Here is a 19,790-nt window from a genome sequence, read left to right as displayed (position 1 = left end):
GTTAGGTCCCTGAAGGAATATTATGGTCTGCCCCATTCTCCCTGATACTCTCGTTTGTCCAGATTCAACAGAAATTCAGCCGTAAAAGCACCTTCTCTTAAGTTAGCCTCAGAAATCTGGGATGCGCGTCTATACCTAGTGGTCATCTCTCTTGCTGATAGCTTGGGTCAGCAGTGGGTAGAGCCAGTGAGACTCAAATTCCTGGTCACTAGAACATAGTGTGTGAATGACTTGGTGATGCTTATCTTTAACATCCCCTGACAAGTTATATCTGGCCTGCACTGGTGGGTAGAATGAATCCATTCACCCATTGCACAAATAGATAGTCACTCAATACTGCCACGTACACACCTCTGGGGTAGAAGCATAGGCTAGCAAACTTTGCCCTCCCTGCCCTCAAGACCTTCACGGATGAGTGTGGGGAGATACACACATGGACAGAGCAGTTAATCCTAAGATAGGGAGGGGCACAAGACACTATGAGGCCATAAATACCTCAGCAGGTATAAGAAAAGATTTACCAGAAGAGGTGACATTTTGATCTGGGTTTTGAAGATCATGTAGGAGTTTGCCTAGAAGAAAGTTGGGGAAAGCATTATAGTTTTCAAAGAAACCGCGAGGGCTGACAAACTATGTTTCTTTTTCTTACTGAGGATTATTATTTGATTGCTGAGGTTGTCTTTGGTGCTAATTCCACCTGAGATACTTTGAGTTTTGACACCATTCTAAAAGCCCCATACATAATAACCCTCCTAAGTGGAAATGTTCCCCTAGATTAGTAAGAAGGTGCTATTTGTTCATTCTTCCCACAAAACCTTAGGATTTGACTCAAGCCCTTCTCTGCTTCCTTTCCTATTAAGCACCTATTTCTCTTGCATGCCTGATTTGCTTTCCTAAGGAGTGGAACTGTAGGAGTGGAACTGTGTCATGCTTGGAGGTAGAATGTCTATTTTCAGATACAAATTAAGTATCCATCCAACCCTTAGTGAGTGTAAGGGGTCTTGGGTCTGGGGGAAGTGGCATTTCCATTTGGGTTCTTCTTTCTTACTTAGCCCATTGCCCCTCTCTCCAGCCTCTTGCTGACAAAGGCAGCCAGATAGTCAGAGAGATGATTTTCATTTTGAAATCTCCCTGCCCACCCCATCCCCACCACCTCATCAGCAACCTGGCATTTCCTCACCCCTGGGGACATAGGGCTTGTTGCCTTTCAAAATGTCAAAATCTGTTGAGAAGCTTTTCCCTCCTTCCAGGGAAGTATCAGCCTCCTCCACTAGCCTCTCTGCAGAGCTCCAAACTATAAGGCATAAAGGGGAGTGCTTATGGGTTCCCAGTCTTCAGAGGGTCAGAGGTGTCCAGGGCCCCTCTCTTCAGGAGCAAGCATCCCAAGTGGCCAGTGCTGCTGGCTTTGCTGAAGACCGAAAGCAGGCAGCCAGACCCCTCCAGGCTGTGTCTGGATGAAGGCAAACCATTCCAACCCTCTGCTTCTCAGCGACAACCCAGCATGCTTCAGGGAAGCTTTCTAAGTCAGCCCTGACTCACTGCACGCTAATGATGTCAGGATAAAAATAACAGTAACGCTGACAACAATACCACCTTGTGAGGGTGCGGCCATTCTAATCCCTGTTCTCACCCACAGCACTGGGGTCACGATCTCAGCTCAGGGGTCAACCCAGGCTTGGTCTTCTCCTCCTGGTAACCTTGGTCAAACAGCTGATTAGCATCCACACTGAAGCTCATAGTGGATAATAGGCTCGTGGAGTTGTGAGGAAGAAGATACCATACGAAACAATTGCATCTGCTGTTCATGATAAGAAATAATATGTGTTAAGCGATGGCAGACATTGTGCCAAGCAGTTTAGATCCACAATCTCATTTAATCTCCAACCCAACCCAATGGAGTACTGTTACTGCTCCCATTTTACAGATGAATAAACTGAGGCCCAGAGAGTTTAATAGCTTGAGGCAGGTCACTTGACTAGTAAGTGGGCAAGATGGGACTTGAACCCAGGCCATAGAGCTCTACAGCCCACTCTCAACTCTACAAGGCCTTGCGCAAAATAAGTGCTTCCCCCAAAAGTTCATTATTGTTATTGTCGTTGTTTAGCTGATTATCATATTGCTGATCTAGGCATCATACTGTGTATTTAGGTAAAGGAGTGTTGCTAATGGTTATATTGCTCCTGTGAGGCTGATAGGGCAAGAAGCACTGCCCCATTTTGCAGGTGACACCCTTATGGCCTAGAAAGGGAAGGTGACCACCCGCTGAGTCTTGGTGGCAAAGGCACACCTCTTTCCCTTTATGGCGACATCATCATCCTTGTCAATCATTCAGATCAATGTAGCATCTGGTCTTTATCTTCCGGGGCCAGACTCTAGGAATATGCAGAGGAGGGAAGCAGTAAAGACCTGGATGGGGAAAAAAAATGGGAACTTCGAGGGCCTGGAGCCCATGCACAGCTCTGTGGCCTGTCAGTTGTTAATTTAGGGACAGTCACTTTACATCTCAGAGCCTCCATTTCCTCATCTGAAAAATGGGTTACCAGGAGGAGTCCACGAACCGGTGGGTACACAGTGGCCTAGCCTAGAGGAGGCACACAATAGGCATTTAATAAATGTCACTCAAAATGAAATTGAAATCACAGCCCTCGAGTTCAGAACCTAGACATTAGTTCAGAACTGAGACATATTTGTCTCAGTGTCCAGAAACTCCCGCTCCCTAGACAAGCTCCAGACATAGCCACATACACGGTAGTTGGCACACCATGATATTTAGGGTTCTGTAGGATCATGCGCAGACATTCCACGCAGAGTGCCCCCTGCCTGGCTCCAGCAGATTTCGTCGGCTGCATTTACGTTGCCTCCTTGGGGGCGCCTGCTCACTGCTCCCTGCCGTAAGCCTGTCTCTAAGTACTTGAGAAACCTCCTCTATTTTGAACTTCATTTCTCTCTGTGAGAAAGTGTCCCAATCCCTACTAGAAGCTGCGACTAAGCACTTTTCTGCCCCCAACTGTATCTGGCCAGGTATCCTTGGCCTTGATCTGGCTCATGGCTGAAGTGAGACATTCAGGTCAAATTTTCCACAAAGCATGTTCCACCCCTTCCTCCACCTGTTTGAGGGTTCCTGGAGCACCCTCAAACAGGCACAAAGGATGCTTTCCAGGAATTTATATTGAACAGAGTCCCTCAGTTCCCAGTGGCAGAATCCCAGTCTTGCTGATGTTTCACATCCCTCCACCTGGACCATCACCTACCCAGTGACCTCCAGGGTCGTTGCAGGTCATTTAGTCAGGGGACCAGCCTTCCATGTCCTTCCACCTGTTTCCGTCAGAGGCAGGGTGGAACCAGGAAGTAGGGCCTGAATTGACGGGTGTTTGGGTTCAGCCCTGCTGGAATTTCCACATATTTTGCTAACTGTTTATTTTAACAGTGGGCATATTCAATGCAGGGGCTTCCCAGATGGCACAGTGGTAAAGAATCCGCCTGCCAATGCAGGAGATGCAGGAGACCCAGGTTCCATCCCTGGGTCTGAAAGGTCCTGTGGAGAAGGAATGGCAACCCACTCCAGTGTTCTTGCCTGGGAAATGCCATGGACGAGGAGTCTGGTGGGCTACAGTCCATGGGGTCGCAGAGTTGGACACGACTGAGTGACTGAGCGTGCATATTCAACGCAGGCTGTCTGAGTGTTGTCCGAGAAGGACAATGGCATTCTGGTTCGTGAATCAGTGATAGCACTCTGGATGCTCATTTATGGCTTCAAACCATATTCAGATTCTTCCCCTTGATCAAAACCATTTTTTTCTTCTTCTCTTTACAAATGGATGTCAGTCATCAAAACTCCCTTCACACAGAGACTCTCAGAGCCCCACAGAGCCACAACCCACTTCTATTTTCTGAGGGTCCCAGGATGTTTTAAAAGGTAAAAAGTCCGAAACATTAATCACAAAGCTTGTTGTGCATTTTTTTTAATTAAAAAAAATTTTTTGGGGGGTAGAGTTGCCTTACAATGCTGTGTTAGTTTCTGCTGTACTACAAAGCTCTATGTATACATGCATCCCCTCTTTTTTTAATTTCCTGCCCATTTAGGTCACCGCAGAGCATTGAATAGGGTTTACACAGTAGGGTCTCATTAATTATATGTGCTGTACATAGTAGTGTATATACATCAATCCCAATCCCCTAATTTATCCCACTCCTCCCGCCCCCCGTGGTATCCATAAGTTTGTTCTCTACATCTCTGTCTCTATTTCTGCCATGCATTTTAAATATTTACATTTAGCAGTTTAATGCTTTTAATAAACACACATAGTACAATGCAATATAAGAGGGATGGGCCCCGAGATACTCACAGGATTCCTCAAAATTAATTCATAGTGCACATATACATTCTGATCTGGTAATGGGATCAGGTTTAAAGTTGTCTAATAATCGAATTCTCTCATGAGGTCATCATGACTGTAAGCATCACCTCATTTGGAGAAAGCATCAACAATCTAACTTAAAGACCCCTTGGATCCAGTGGTTAAGACCCAGTGCTTCTATTGTTAGGGGCATGAGTTCACTCCCTGGTTGAGGAACTAAGATCCTGCATGCCACAGGATGGCTAAAACAAACAAACAAAAATCCTCATCTCCAGAGGCTCTTGTCTGTGAACCCAGACCATGATGAGTCTGACTCCCAAGCACTCCCTTCTGTAACCATCCTCCATAGAGAACATGGACCATTGAATAGGGGGGAAAGAGAAGAGGGGTGAAGAATAAGCAATTTCAAGCTTCTGTGGAGTTATTATAAAGAATGAATCACTTTAGAAATCATGCTTTGAATACACTACAAGGAAATTATACTCCAGTGTACTTAACACTGTTGGTTAAGTTTTATAAGTAGCAATTTTTTAATTGCATGGATGGGTGCATACCTGCTGGTTTGCAGGCCTGTTGTTCTAGAACCTGAGCTGCCGCAGCTCCTAATAATTACGCTTGCTGCTCTAAAAGGTGGTACCCACAGATTGGAGCAGCACTGCCTGGAGCTGCAGCGAAGGGGCTGTGGCATGGTGTGTGGCATCTGGCCCCTGGTGTGGATGGCCCGCTGCCCGGCTCAGCCCCAACGTGCTGCCCTCATTTTACAGCAAGCCAAGCAGGGCAAGTTGCTGCAGGCCTCAGAGGGAGGAGCTGGCACTGGTACCAACAGTGAAAGAAATAAGAACTGGCTCGCTTTGAACAGGTTTGGGCCTCAGCTCCTGGATTCATCTCTTCGAGCTGTTTTCTAGAGGAAGCACCATAAACTGTGTGGCTTCAACAATCAGAATTTATTGTCTGAGTCTGGAAACCCAAAAGTCTGAGATCAAAGTGGCTACAGAGTTCGTTCCTTCTGAGGGCTGTGAGCAAAGGTTCTGCTCCAGGCTCCTCTCCTTGGCTCGTAGATGATGGTCTTCATGTTCATGTGGCGTTCTCCTGGTGTACACGTCTGTCTCCTAATTTCCCCCTTTTTGTAAGGACACAAGTCATATTGGATTAGGGCCACTTTAACGACCTCATTTTAACTTAATTGCTTCTTTAAAGACTCCAAATAAGGTCACATTTGGAGATTCTGGGGGTTAGGACATCAAGATATGAATTGGAGGGACATCCTAAGATGTTCTGTGGTGCACAGGTACCTCCCTTCTTCCCTTCTGTCAAGCTCTTGTCCTGATTTCATTGTGACCCTCCTGCCCGCGATTGAAGGATGGGGTGCCTGCTCTCTCTTTTTAGACCACCAAGATTCTGATGTCTAGTGTATATCTTCCAGCCTTAAATCCTCCCTCCACATTCCCCTCACCTTAGCTCCTCACTTCCCAACTTCTGCTAAAAGTCTCACATCCTCCCACTTACCCAGATGGAAAACCTCTGCGTCAGTGTTGACTTGTTCTTTTCTCTCCCATCCTCTCAAGCCACAGAGCTCTTGTCCTGCTCCTGACACCCCAACTCCCATCTCCTCCCTTCCTGTCATCTGCTGCTGCTGCTGTGTTTTCCCCTCTCCTGGCCTCTCAACTGCCCTGGTGCAGCAGCTCCCTCCTGGGTCTCTCAGCCTTCACCCTCTCCCTCCTACAGTCCTTGCACTCATGTATTTCCTAAAATGGCTTTGATAAGGCCACCCTCTTCACCAGGCAGCTTCAGGGGTTCTCACTGTCTACTCATTCAAGGTCAAAGCTTTCAGCTTAACATTTAAGGGACTTCACAATTTAGAAATACATTTAGGTCTTATATTAAATAGCTCAGGCTGCCACAATAATAGACCACAGACCCAGCAGCTTAAACAATAGAAAATTATTTCTCACAGTTATGGAGGGTAGAGATCCAAAGTCAGGGTACCAAAGTGGTCACATTTGGTGAGGGCTCTCTTCCTGGCTTGCAGACAGCCACCTTCACTGTGTCCTTAAACAGCCTGTGCACTCAGAGAAATGGATGTCTCTTCCTATTCATATAAGACCACTAATCCTGTAAGACTAGGGGCCCACCCTTGTGACCTCATTTAACCATAATTACCTTCTAAAAGCCCTATCTCCAAATATGTCACAATGGGAGTTGGAGCTTCAACATATGAATTTGAGAGGATACAGTTCAGTCCATAGCAGACCTCAAATGTTTGTTGAACAGGTAGTGTGTGCTTGGCACTGCTGCTGCTGCTGCTAAGTCACTTCAGTCGTGTCCAACTCTGTGAGACCCCGTAGACAGCAGCCCACCAGGCTCCCCCATCCCTGGGATTCTCCAGGCAAGAACACTGGAGTGGGGTGCCATTTCCTTCTCCAATACATGAAAGTGAAAAGTGAAAGTGAAGTTGCTCAGTCGTGTCCGACTCAGCGACCCCATGGACTGCAGCCTATCAGGTTCCTCCGTCCATGGGATTTTCCAGGCAGGAGTACTAGAGTGGGGTGCCATTGCCTTCTCCGGCTTGGCACTGGAGATAGAGCAAAGTGAATGATGTGTCAGCAAAAAGTGGTATCTATATACAAACATCTATAAAGATATATGTATAAAGAACATATGATACACACATACACACACACACACACACACACACACAATGGAATATTACTCAGCCATAAAAAGGAATGAAATTGGGTCACTTGTAGAGATGTGAATGGACCTAGCTAAAGACTGTCATACAAAGTGAAGTAAGTCAGAAAGGAAAAAACAAATATCGTATATTAACTATGTGGAATCTAGAAAATTATAGAGATGATCTCATTTGCAAAGCAGAAATAGAGACACAGATGTAAAGAACAAATGTTTGGATACCAAGCGGAAAAAGGGGTGGGAGGAATTGGGAGATTGGGATTGACATATATATACTACTGGTAAAGAACCCGCCTGCCAATACAGGAGACATAAGAGATGCAGGTTTGATCCCTGAGTCGGAAAGATTCCTTGGAGAAGGGAATGGCAGCCCACTCCAGTATTCTTGCCTGGAAAATCCCATGGACTGTAGCCTGCCAGTCTCCTCTGTCCATGGGGTTGCAAAGAGTCAGACACCACTGAGTAACTAACACTTTCACTTTCACATATATAAAACAGATAACTAATGTTTAAGTTAATGGAGACTTAAGTAAGATAGGTTAGCTTTCAGCCACTGGAATTCAATCCTTTTGATCAGAAGTCTGCAAAGTTTTCCTGGAAAGGAGGCAATAGGAAATATATGTGACTTTGTGGGCCATTCCATCTGAATCTTCATCTCAACTACCCCCACTCCTGCCACTGTATCTCAAAAGCAGCCATAGACAACATGGAACCAAATGACGGTAGCTGGGTGTCAATAAAACTCTATTTACAGACGCGGAAATTCAAGCATCATATAACTTTCACATGTCGTGGAGCATTATCCTTCTTTTGACTGTTTTATTCAACAAGTTTAAAATGGGAAAACCATTCTTAGCCCATGGGCTATACCAAAAGAGAGGGTAGACCAGATGTGGCCCATGGGCCGCCGTCTGCAAACCCCTGCTTCAGAGCATGCCGCTGTAAGATGCTGCTGCCAAGAGAGTGGGGATCGCGGTAGAGCCTAGAACACAAGTCCATAGCACGCGGTAGGTACTCATTGTGTATTTGCTGAAAGAGAGAAAGAAGGGAGGCATGGAGGGGGTGTGGAAATCAAGTTGCCAGCGATCCTACAAGCTGAATTCCTGGCTCAGAGCCCAAGGCTGACAACACCTCACCTGCTATCTCCTCTTGGGCTGCAAGATCATTTCCTTCCATTTCCTCAGGACCTCTCTAAAGACTCCCAGAGTGAAGAGGTGTTGACAAAGCCTTTGAAACTCCCAGGAGCTCAGAGCCTACTTTGCAAATTTAGAAGCAAGCACCGAGGATTCCTCCTGTTGAACCCACTGAAGTCGAGTCAGTGTCTCCCACCACCTGAAAAGTTTCCATTGTCTACCCTGAACACAAATCTAGGGAAGAACACACTCTGTTACCAAGCCCGCTTGTGCCGTGTCGCCAGCCTAACAACCCACGAGTGCCACTATCCTGAGTTTTTAGACCAAGCACTTCAGTCCCCACTCAGAAAAGTCATTTGCATCCCCCACGCCAGGCCCCCGACTGCTATATTAATCTCCCCGTTTGTCCCCTCCTGAGTCATCTAATATTACTGCTGGCTAATTAAAACATCAAAACCCAAGTACAGCAGCCCTGCCAGAGGCCTCCTAATGCCTGGTTTCAAGTGTGCCCTTCACAGCCTAGGGCGGAGAGTGGCATGGCCCATGCCTGAGCCCCCAGTTAGTTGTCTCGTAATGACCACCCCTCGCACATCTGGACCCTCAACAGATGGCCTCTTTGATTGCCTGTATCTCGCTCCATCCATCCTGCCTGTGAAGACTTCTGGCTTCCTCCCACCTTGTCAGGGTCCCCCCACCCCTGCCTTCTGCCCCTCTGTCACCCCCACGGGCCCTGGGCCTGACCCCAAATGCCAACACCACGTCTGTTATCCCCACTCTGGGACTGCAGCTGCTCCTCAAACTCTGGGGTGTCAAGAGAGAGTTTCTTTACTGGCTAATGGATGCCCAGTATTTAGGAAGGATGGCTACAGTGCCTCCCATATGGACAAGGTAGGATTTTATTTTCCTAGGGATGCAGATTGCCGGCATGATCAGAGGAATTTGTCACCACAAAGGCCCACCTAGAGGCGACCTCCATCACCTGGACATCTGCTGGGAGAGACGGGAGTAGAAATAGAATCCTAAATAAAGAAGTTCAGGATGTCTAGACAGGCCTTCAAAGGAAGTAGAGTCGTCTGTACATGGCTTCATGTGGGGACATAAGTAAAAGAACTTAAGAGTTTAGTGGGATAGAAGGGCAGATAGGGAATGGAGGGAAGAATTCATTCAAATCCTTCTCCTGCTCCCAGGGTGATAGTGCAGTAGTAACAATTAAAGGAGTAGTAGTCGTAACAGGGCTTCCCAGGTGGCGCTAGCGATAAAGAACCCACCTGCCAATGCAGGAGACGTAAGAGACGTGGGTTCAATCCCTGGGTCGGGAAGATGCCCTGGAGGAGGGCATGGCAACCCACTCCAGTATTCTGGCCTGGAGAATCCCCATGGACAGAGGAGTCTTGTGGGCTATAGTCCATGGGGGCTGCAAAGAATTGGACACGACTGAAGTGGCTTAGCACACAAGCACAGTTGTAATAAGACTGCAAGTTGTACTAGAGTAGAATAATGACACCAACAATGATGAGGAGTGGCTAACATTTAGGAGGCTGTTGCAATCACCCAGATGAAAGATGGTGGGAGCTTGGATAGAGGGCTACACAGTAGATGGAGAGAATGAGGATTCTGGAGCCATTGAGAAGGCTAAATGGATGGCAGTCAGGGGTGGTCTGGGTGTGGGGGATAAAGAAGATGATGTTCAGGACAGTTCCTTCCTGTGGCGTGCACAGGTGGTGGGTGGATGTTGGTACCTGGTGCTGAGATGGGAGCCACTGGGGACAACCAGGCCTGGAGGATCATGAGTCACAGGACCTTCCTTTTGTTCTCTGTTCTCGCTCCCTGCTCTGTGCTGGGAGTCTTCAATGGTGGCATGCTGCCACTTGCCTCCCGTTCCCCAAAATCCAACATGGTGGCACAGATGCTTTAGCATACAGCTCCACTTGCAGAAAGGTGGCTATGCCTCTCACTTCTCTACCAGCAAGACTCCGCTCCCTCTTCTTTACCTGATTAACAGGCCTTGACTTAGAAGTCAAATGACCCTGGTCAGATGCCCCTTCTGTGTGCTTCACAGTCCCCTGCACACTGCCAACATCCCATGTTATGATACTCATTTCATTCAACTATAATAGTTCATTTAATCATCATCCCCATTGGGCTACATAAATTCCATGAGGGCACAGATCATGTCTGTTGTGTTTGTTACTATAGCCCTTGCCCTTACTGACTTGCCTGGAACATAGGAGATACTCAGTAAACCTGTGCTGGGTGAATGAATGAATGAATGAGTGAGTGAGTGAATTGTACATGATGGCCAAGAGGCAGAGTGGTCAAACAGTGGAGGGCATGGTTTGAAAGCCAGACTGCCAGGATTTGACTCCTGGCTCCAGTTTATTAGTTCTACAATCTTGTTCAACTTAGTTAACTTCTCTGTGCCTCAGTTTCCTCATCTGTAAAATGGGGATGATAAGGTTGTTGCTTGGCACATAGCGAGTGTTCAGTGGATGCTAGTTTTCAGTAGTTGTCCTTCAGGGTTCTCTGTGATTTCTGTCCCAGACTTAACCCAATTCAGTCCTAATTCATAGCTCTCTCACCAGCCTGAGCACCTCCATGCTGATGAGATGTGGATCCTGCCCCCTTTCTGACTTCATCTCCTTTGTATTCATTCACACTCAAACACCCCAGCCACACTGGCCTCCTTGCTGGTCCTTTAAACTTACAAGCTCATCCCTAGCTCAGGGCCTTTGCCCACTCCACTTTGTCACCATTACTTCTCTCTATATTATATTCTTATTACCTCCGTAAATTATATCATCCATGTATTAGTTTACTTAATATTTATCTCTACTTCTCCAAAAACAGTGCTCCAGAAGAACAAGGATCCTGACTGCCTTGTTCACCTTGGTGTCCCCGGCACCTAGCAGTGCCTAGCACATAGTAGATGCTCAAGAAATACAGTTTGAATGTGTGAATACCCTGGCTCTAGGTCACTGCCCACTGCACTACTCTTTGACATGAGTGTCACTCAACACTGTTTCATCCCGTCCCCTCCCTTGCTCAGCTGTTGCATCAGGGTATACCTGATGCCTCTCCCTTAGAACTGCTGATGCCTGTCTAATGCACAAGCACACCTCTCTCCAGGCTGGTAGACACCCACTCAGAATCACCTAAGAACAGAAGGTGATCCTTATCAGTGAGGCTTAAAATGGATGGGCAACATGTGTCAGCCAGGCCTCTCCCCTCTCACCTACTGGGCAGTTTGCTTACAGAGGTGAAGACAAATGGGGGACTGACGATGTGCAAGATGGCGAGGATAGTATGTGCAAAGGCCCTGAGGCAGGGACATGCTTGGCCTTTTTGAAAAACAGAAACCTGAAATTGGAGGAAGATATTCTATGCTTCCAGGGCTTTCCAGGTGGTGCAGTGGTAAAGAATTCACCTGCCAATGCAGGCAATCAGAGTTCAATCCCTGGGTCAGAAAGATCCCCTGGAGAAGGGAATGGCTACCTACTCCAGTATGCTTGCCTGGAGAATCCCATGGACAGAGGAGTCTGGCGGGACAGGCCATGGGGTCACAAAGAGTCAGACATGACTGAGAATGCTATGCTTCAAACCTTTCTCACTTAGACTTCTTGTTTTCCCAGTATTTGCCTAAAATGGTGAGTTTGGACTATGGCAGGACGGCCCAGAAATCCAAGTAACTTGACCCAACCTCAGGTTTGATTCCTCAGCCCTGAGGGCTGTTACCATAGTTCTTTCAGTCACTTATTCATTCAACAAGCATTCATTGAGTCCCAGCTCTGTGCCAGACCCTGTACGAGAGGCCAGAGAGACCAGCTTTTGAGCTCCTGACCCCTCTCCCCAGGACAGATCCTGAGACCTTCTTCCATGGCACCTCCTTCTGTATAAGTAGAGGGACAGTCACCTTGCACGTGTCCACCCCAGAGAGTCACAGACAGATGGTGACTAGGGGCAGAGTCCAGGAAGAACATCACCTCTTCCCACCCCAGTGGAGACAATCTTCCAGTGCCTAATATGCCATCTTCATTCTCTCCTCCAGCCTCCTGCCTCGGGAAAACAGTCTCCCACGAAGAATGGCAGCCCCTCCAAGTGCCCTCGCTTCCTCAAGGTCAAGAACTGGGAGACTGATGTGGTTCTCTCTGACACCCTCCACCTCAAGAGCACGTTGGTGAGTATCCCAGCACGGCGAGAGACCAGGCTTTTCTCAACCCCAGCAATATCCACGCATGGGACAGGATAATTCTCGTTGTGGAGACCATCCTGTGCATCGTGGAATGTTGAGCATCACCCCTGACCTGTGCCCACCAGATGCCGGTTGTGACCACCAAATCTGTCTCCAGATATTACTAGATGCCCCCTGGGTGGGAAATCCACCCCCGTTTGAGAACCACTGGTGGATACTTACCTGTGCAAATACTAGTTATTTCTGTCCCCTGTATCCAAAAGGGGATTGCTGTTCCTAAGTACATTCTTTTTACATCTCACAATCCAACCACTGATGGAGTTTTGAACAAACTCTTCTTAGTTATCAAACTGTCCTCTAAATTTTTATGTATTTTAAAGTCAATCAATCAATCAGTTTCTTTATATTGTAGAAAGTGGGCTTCCCTCATAGCTCAGTCAGTAAAGAATCTGCCTCCAGTGCAGGAGACCCAGGTTCTATCCCTGGGTTGGGAAGATCTCCTGGAGAAGGAAATGGCAACCCACTCCAGTATTCTTGCCTGGAAAATCCCATGGACAGAGGAACCTAGTGGGCTGTAGTCCATGGGGTCGCAAAGAGTCGGGCATGACTAAGCAACTAACACTTGGAGGAATGTTGTATCAGTTAGCTATCACAGTGTAACAAACCACCCCAAAATTAGTGACCTAAAGCAACTACTACTATTATTTTCCAAGACCTACAGATTGGCAGGGTGGTTCTCATGCTTCTGCTGATCTCATGCTTCTGCGATTATCCTGAGGGGTCAGCTCTGGGCAGGCTGAGCTAGGAGGTCCTTGGCTGGGATAAGTCAGCTCTGTTCCATGGGGCCTCTCAGCCTCCAGTAAGGTAGCTTGGTCTCCTCCATACACTGGATGCAGGGTCCTGAGAGAATGAGCAGAAACATGTAAGATGTCTTGAGGCCTAGAATCAGAATGGGCACAATGTCACCTCTGCCATTTTCTGTTGGCCCAGACCAGCTCAGATCCAAAAGGAGAGGGAGCAGGCCTCTCCTCTTGATGAGAATTGCTGTAAAGTTACATAGTAAAGGGCATGAATAGACGGAGGGAAAGAATTGGGGCTATTTTCTGCAATCAACATCCCGTAGACCTGTTCAAAAGAGCTATTGTAATCACTCTATTAGTCCTTCTTGATCAAAATGGGGTCAAAAAATAGTTGGGAGGGGTCTCCCCTGATGGCCCAGTGGTTATGACTCTATGCTTCCAATGTAAGGGAGATGGGTTTGATCCCTGGTTGGCAACTATAAGATCTTACATGCCGCATGGTGCAGCCAAAAAAAAAAATTTTTTTTTTAAATATTGGGAGATTCAACATCAATGGTTCTGATTCCCAGAGAATGACAGTCATAAAGCCCCTCTCCTCACCCCACCTCATTGAGTAGAGCAAATAATTACAGAACCTTAAAAAGCTGGTTAGGGCTTCCCCTAACTCAGATGTGACTCAGATGGGAAAGAGTCTGTCTGAAATGCAGGAGACCTGGGTTTGATAGACCTGAGTCAGGAAGATACCCTGGAGAAGAAATGGCAACCCACTCCAGTATTCTTGCCTGTGGAGAATCCCATGGACAGAGGAGCCTGACGGACTACAGTCCATGGGGTCGCAAAGAGTTGGACACAACTCAGTGACTAACACACACTAAAATGCTGGTTATCTTTTCCTCACCTGGGCTAATCACCAGGTACAACAGTGACTGGAAGCTGGTATGTGAGAAATTCACTTTGGGAATTAAAGGCCAGGGAAACTCTACCACGAATGTCAGAGCCAAGTCCTCAGCCCTACACATGCCACACTTGGGTGAAGCTAAGTAACAGCCCAAACCTCTTTTCCTTCCAGGGAACAGGATGCACTGAGCACATCTGTATGGGATCTGTCATGCTCCCTTCTCAGCAAATACGAAAGCCTGAAGACGTCCGCACAAAAGAACAGCTCTTTCCTCTTGCCAAAGAGTTCATTGATCAGTACTACTCATCAATTAAAAGGCAAGTTCATGTCTACACTGGGGAGCCCCAGTACTGGGTACAAAGACTTCAGGTCCAACTCTGCTCAGTTGAACCAAGACTGAGCATAGCACCTCTGCCCGCCGTGCACAAAGGTGGAAAATTGAGCCTGATCATGTACAAGGGCCAGATCTGGCCCCTAGAAATGTTTTTGTTTAGCCTAAAGAGTGTCTCTTAACTCTGAAACTCTTCAAGCAATTTCACACCTGGGTATATTCCCTCAAGAAACTCTCACACTTGTTCACAAGAAGGTCAGCATAAGAATGTTCACTGAAGCATAGTTATTATAGGAAAAAATGAAATTAAGCAACCAGCTGGAAATGACCTCAACTGCATTGTTAGGAGAATGTGTAAGTGAACTGTTGCAGTTTCTGTAATGGAATATTATACAGCTATGAAAATGAGCAAGTGAAAGCTCTGTGTGTTCATGGAAATGAAGCTCACAAATAACTTTGAACAAAGGGAAGAAAAGATAGATATATCCTACTCAATAGATACAGTGTATCTATTATAGAAGATAGATTTAGGACAGCACCATTCATAAAAAATAATACTATACATGATTTAGGGGGATATATATTGGGCTGGCCAGAAAGTTCATTCATTTTCCCATAACATCAGAAAACCTGAACAAACTTTTTGGTCAACCCAATGCACAAGTGTCAAAAATCTAGACAAGAGCAAAAGAATGCTAAATGCCACATTCAAAATAGCAGCCACTTCTGGAAAGAAAGTGAGCTATGGTAAGGAGTAGTCCCCAAGGAATTATAAAATATTTTCTTGTTTATTAATGATTTCTCAGGCTTGGGATTCCAATGTTCATTATATTATTTTCTATACCTTTTTTCAGCCTGCAACTTTTCATAAGAATTTTTTTAACTTTCTCAAAGTGAATTTAATTAAAAACAAATTTAAAATTTTGTTTAGAAATGGGAAGAGTTCCCTTTAAAAATCAGATTCCCAGTTTCTCTTGAAAGAAGACCTGGCAGTACCGGCCCCCGGTCAGACAGCAGCGGTCTGGAACAGAGTTGAGACTGCCTTCTGTGGACTAGTCTTGGGCTGGCCTGCTTGCCACAGTCCCCACCCAGCCAGTTCAGTCCCATGTTCGGACCTGTGGAGGCATTTGAATTTGCCAACGTTTGCTTTATGCACAAACTATCGTGTCCAGATATCAATTCAGACTCTCCGTGGCTTCTGGCCTCCTGTAATAGCTCACTCCTTCCACCAACCTCTAATTGAGGAGAGAAAGTAATGCTCCCATGTCCCTTCCCTCTTCCCTCAGGTTCGGCTCCAAAGCCCACATGGAGAGGCTGGAAGAGGTGAACAAAGAGATTGAAACCACCAGCACCTACCAGCTCAAGGACACAGAGCTCATCTACGGGGCCAAGCACGCCTGGCGGAACGCCTCCCGCTGCGTTGGCAGGATCCAGTGGTCCAAGCTGCAGGTGGGCAGTCAGGCTCAGATATTGTGAAGACCCCTTTGGTGGGGGCTGGTGTGGGGGAAATGAGCTTTAAAAGGGGTCAGCTTCTACCGAGGGCCCTTGGTGACCATGGGAGCTATCAAGTGGTCATCATGGGGTCCCAGATTCTCAGATCTTGACCAAATCTGGCTTGTAGTCATGTTTTATTCAGCCAAAGCAATCTTTTTTAAAACCTGAATTTGACGTCTCTAGGTAAGGCTTATACTCTCCAGGTTACCACAGACCCCATTCGTCCCTTTTGTCTTATACCTACTCTCATTCCTTATTTACGTTATTTGCTTACTCCCTGAAAGCATTAGATTCTGCATCTCCTGGTATGATTTTTTTCCCTTGGGGAATATTTGTAAGTTGGAAATAGATTAGTTATCAGTCTCAGGGGGAGTTTGTCTGATTTTTGTTTGTTTTATTTTTAAGTCCCTGTTGTGTTGTTCAGTCACTAAGTCTTGTATGACTCTTTGTGACTCTACGGACTGCAGCACGTCAGGCTTCCCCGTCTTTCATTACCTCCCGGAGTTTGCTCAAACTCACGTCCGTTGAGTCAATGATGCCATCCAACCATCTCATCCTCTGTTGTCCTCTTCTCCTCTTGCCCTCAATCTTTCCCAGCATCAGGGTCTTTTCCAATGAGTCATCTGTTCTCATCAGGCAGCCAAAGTTCTGAAGCTTCAGCTTCAGCATCAGTCTTTCCAATGAATATTCAAGGTTGATTTCTTTTAGGATTGACTGGTTTGATCTCCTTGCTATCCAAGGGACTCTCAAGAGTCTTCTCCAGCACCACAATTTCAAAGCACTGATTCTTCAGCCCTCAGCCTTCTTATGGTTCAACTCTCACACCCATACATGACTACTGGAAAAGCCATAGCTTTGAGTATACGGACCTTTGTTGGCAAAGTGACAAAGTCCCTAATCCCTAGCAACCTCACAGGAGATACAGGCAGTCCATTACAAGTCACTCCTCTGCTCAGTATTCCTTTCCCACGTTCACTTACACCCCATGCCTGCTTTTAGGGGATTTTTTCCTGGTTTGATTAGCCCATGGTTATTAGATTATAAAAAGATACTATAAAACACAGGGTGGAGGCTCAGTAATGAAATGCTCACTACCCCAATGGGGCAGCAACTGGGGTGGGCTCTGGGTGCTTCTCCAATGAGAGGGCTGCCCTGGGCAGGGCTGAATGGGGAAAGAGGAGGCAGTCGTTCCCACAATGTACCCCTTACAGGTGTTTGATGCCCGAGACTGTACCACTGCTCACGGGATGTTCAACTACATCTGTAACCACATCAAGTATGCCACCAACAAAGGGAACCTCAGGTGAGCCAACCAGCTTGGGGAAAGGGAAACTGACGTCCCCACGGTGTTGACCCTTGAGTCTGGAGTTGGCTCCCCTGCCATGGAAATGCTCCCCCTCTTTCCTCGGGGCCAGTGCCACATGGGGAGAGGTGGCCTGGCCTCCTCATTCTGACCTCCACGTGCCTTCTCTCCCGAGAGACACAGACTCCCCTGTGGTTTGCAGAAGTATAGCAACCACAGTCACATTCATCCCACAGTTTAACATCAGCCTCTAGAGGAAGCAGGATGAGATGTTTCAGATTCCCAGGAAGAGGAAAACCCCCTTGCTGGTGGTGACCCGCTTTCACCAGCACCTGCTCTTTTGCCTAGAGCCACCCCGAGGTCCCCTGGGTTTCAAACGCAATGTCTTTTCCCTTTGCCGTGGGGATCACCATTTCTGGTTTCACCAAGCTGAGCCACATCTGGGACTTCTGTTACCTCCCACCAAGAACAAAGCTGCAGGGTGCAGGCCAAAGCAGACAGGCGCTGATGTGAGCTGGTGGCTTCCACACTGGCAAGTCTCAGCTGGAAGAAGAGCAGCTGAGAAGGAACAGCTGAGGCCCCGCAGACAGTCGGTGACACTTGTTAATCGTACTCCCTCAGTCCTGCCCCTGCATCTGTTCCCAGCAGCTGAGGACCAGCCTCACCTTGGGGCTGCACAGGACCACTGCAAAGATATTCCCACAAGCCCTTGGGCTATGCTGAGCTCATCCATGAAGTGGCTTATTGGCATTAAGCATGGCTTTTCTTGGGCATGTCTCTTCCTTGAGAAGGAAATTGTGTTTGCCACCTGAGCCCACCAGTGGGAAAAGAGCCTGTCATTTAAGGCCTGCTGGGGAAATTAGTATTCAGAAATTTTCCCAAAAAGACCTTGCCCCTCAGAGAACAACAAAGAACCCCTCTCAACTGCATATCCTAAGCGTTAAAGTATGGCCTAGCCAAGGTCTTGGCCTCAAGGAGCTTGTGAGTTATTTTGAAAGTTTTCAAATGATGCTGTGATGGAGTGATTTGGGACAGGGGTCACCAGAGGCCAAGCAGTGCACTTTACTTTTTTCAATTTTCTTTTGGTGGAGGTCTAAATGAGATCTTCTATTGATGAAATATTCAGCTGATTCTTTTTTTTTTTTAACAAGTTTTAAACTACACATCTGGACACAATGAGAGGCCATAAGAGGATGTATGCCATATATAGAAATAATCTAAAATAAGAGAGGAAGGTAGGCAAGCGGGAGGAAGGGAAGGGGAGAGATGAAATTTAAACAGGACGGGCATTTGACTTGCCGTTTTGTGACAAGCTCAGGAGACTTGGGAGATGGGAGGTGTAAAGCTGTCCCGTGCCTTCCTCTGGGCTCATTCTTGCACAGAGTAAGCATCCCATCCCACTGCGTGTGATTCTGAAGTTTCTAAACATACTTTTAAAATATATGTAAACAAACACAAACATGTGTTATCTGCTGCTCAGCCAAACAGCCATGTGTTTTAACACTGGAGGGAAATGCTGACAATTTGACTCAGTCTGTGTTCGTCTCCAATATGGCACCCTTGCCAAGAGATTCTTAAGAGCGTCTTTGGCTCTTTGTGACTTCACCTGCAGCCTGGATTCCAGATTCACCCCAAGGTGTGACACACCACTCCCTGCAGAATTAAATGACATAAGATCTTGGGCAGACAGCAAGACCTAAATGTGCTTACAAAGGAGGCCCTAGGAACCAGATAAGACAGGTGATGCTGTGTGAAGAAGGCAGATTTGAGTTGGGCCTTGAAATCAGGTACATGACAGCAGAAACGGACTCCAACCAAGGCAGGCAGCAGGAGTAGGGCTCCAGGGCAAGATATGAATGGGAGCAGATCTGTGAGCATGGAGTTGGACCTACGATGTCACCCCCATGTTGACATAAGCCAGGATGTGGCTTCCATAGCCTTGGGTTTGGTCCATGGATGGAACTGATGAATCCAAGTAACAAGAGCTCCTGACAGGAGATAACACTGAACCACTCTTTTTTTTTTTTTTTTGGCCGCACTGGCTCTTAGTTGTGGCATGTGGAATCTAGTTCTCTGACCAGGGATTGAATCCAGGCCCCCTGCTTTGGGCGCATGGAATCTTAACCACTGGACCACCAGGGAAATCCCTACACTGAATCACTTTGTGAAAAAGTTACTCTCCTTTCCATATTTTTCAGTCTTTCTGATGGTGCCAAAAAGAATAAGGCATCATTAACATTTCTCCAGACTGCTGGTCTCCCTTTTAACAAAAAGAGGGCAGGGCTCCAGTGAGCTGCCTTCTGCAGGCAACAACATCTTTCTACAGTTTAATAATAATACAGGGTCTCACAGTTGCCTGTTTGGGTGAGTGAGGCCAGGGGCAGTCTTCACTTTTTTTAAGTCAATAAATATCAGTACAAATGAAAGTTGATCTCCTATTAATCATAAATCTGTAGAGGGGGTGAGCAACTGGGGCAATAATGATGGTGGTAAAAGAAAGACTGAAACTGGGAATCAGTGGTAAGTTCTTAACAGGAAACAGAGTCTGATGATTTTTTCTCCCCCTGAGGATTACCTGCTGCAAAAGAACTTT

The 19,790-nt window shown here is 46.8% G+C and overlaps 1 protein-coding gene across 6 annotated transcripts in view; it reads left to right on the top strand.

The window, feature by feature from the left end:
• NOS1 (nitric oxide synthase 1) overlaps positions 1–19,790 on the top strand; it is a 197,232-nt gene that overhangs the window by 117,913 nt on the left and 59,529 nt on the right. For all 6 annotated transcript variants that reach the window (XM_043440047.1, XM_043439998.1, XM_043440009.1 and 3 more), the window contains 4 exons: positions 12,228–12,356; positions 14,241–14,386; positions 15,687–15,849; positions 17,106–17,197. In XM_043440047.1, coding sequence (XP_043295982.1) covers positions 12,228–12,356; positions 14,241–14,386; positions 15,687–15,849; positions 17,106–17,197 — 530 coding nt within the window. The remainder of the gene's footprint in view (positions 1–12,227; positions 12,357–14,240; positions 14,387–15,686; positions 15,850–17,105; positions 17,198–19,790) is intronic.

This window comes from Cervus canadensis, chromosome 1 (assembly GCF_019320065.1).
Source record: "Cervus canadensis isolate Bull #8, Minnesota chromosome 1, ASM1932006v1, whole genome shotgun sequence".
NCBI classification, from domain to species: domain Eukaryota; kingdom Metazoa; phylum Chordata; class Mammalia; order Artiodactyla; family Cervidae; genus Cervus; species Cervus canadensis.
Note: the sequence above shows the minus strand (reverse complement) of the source record. Positions and strands in the feature narration are given on the sequence as shown.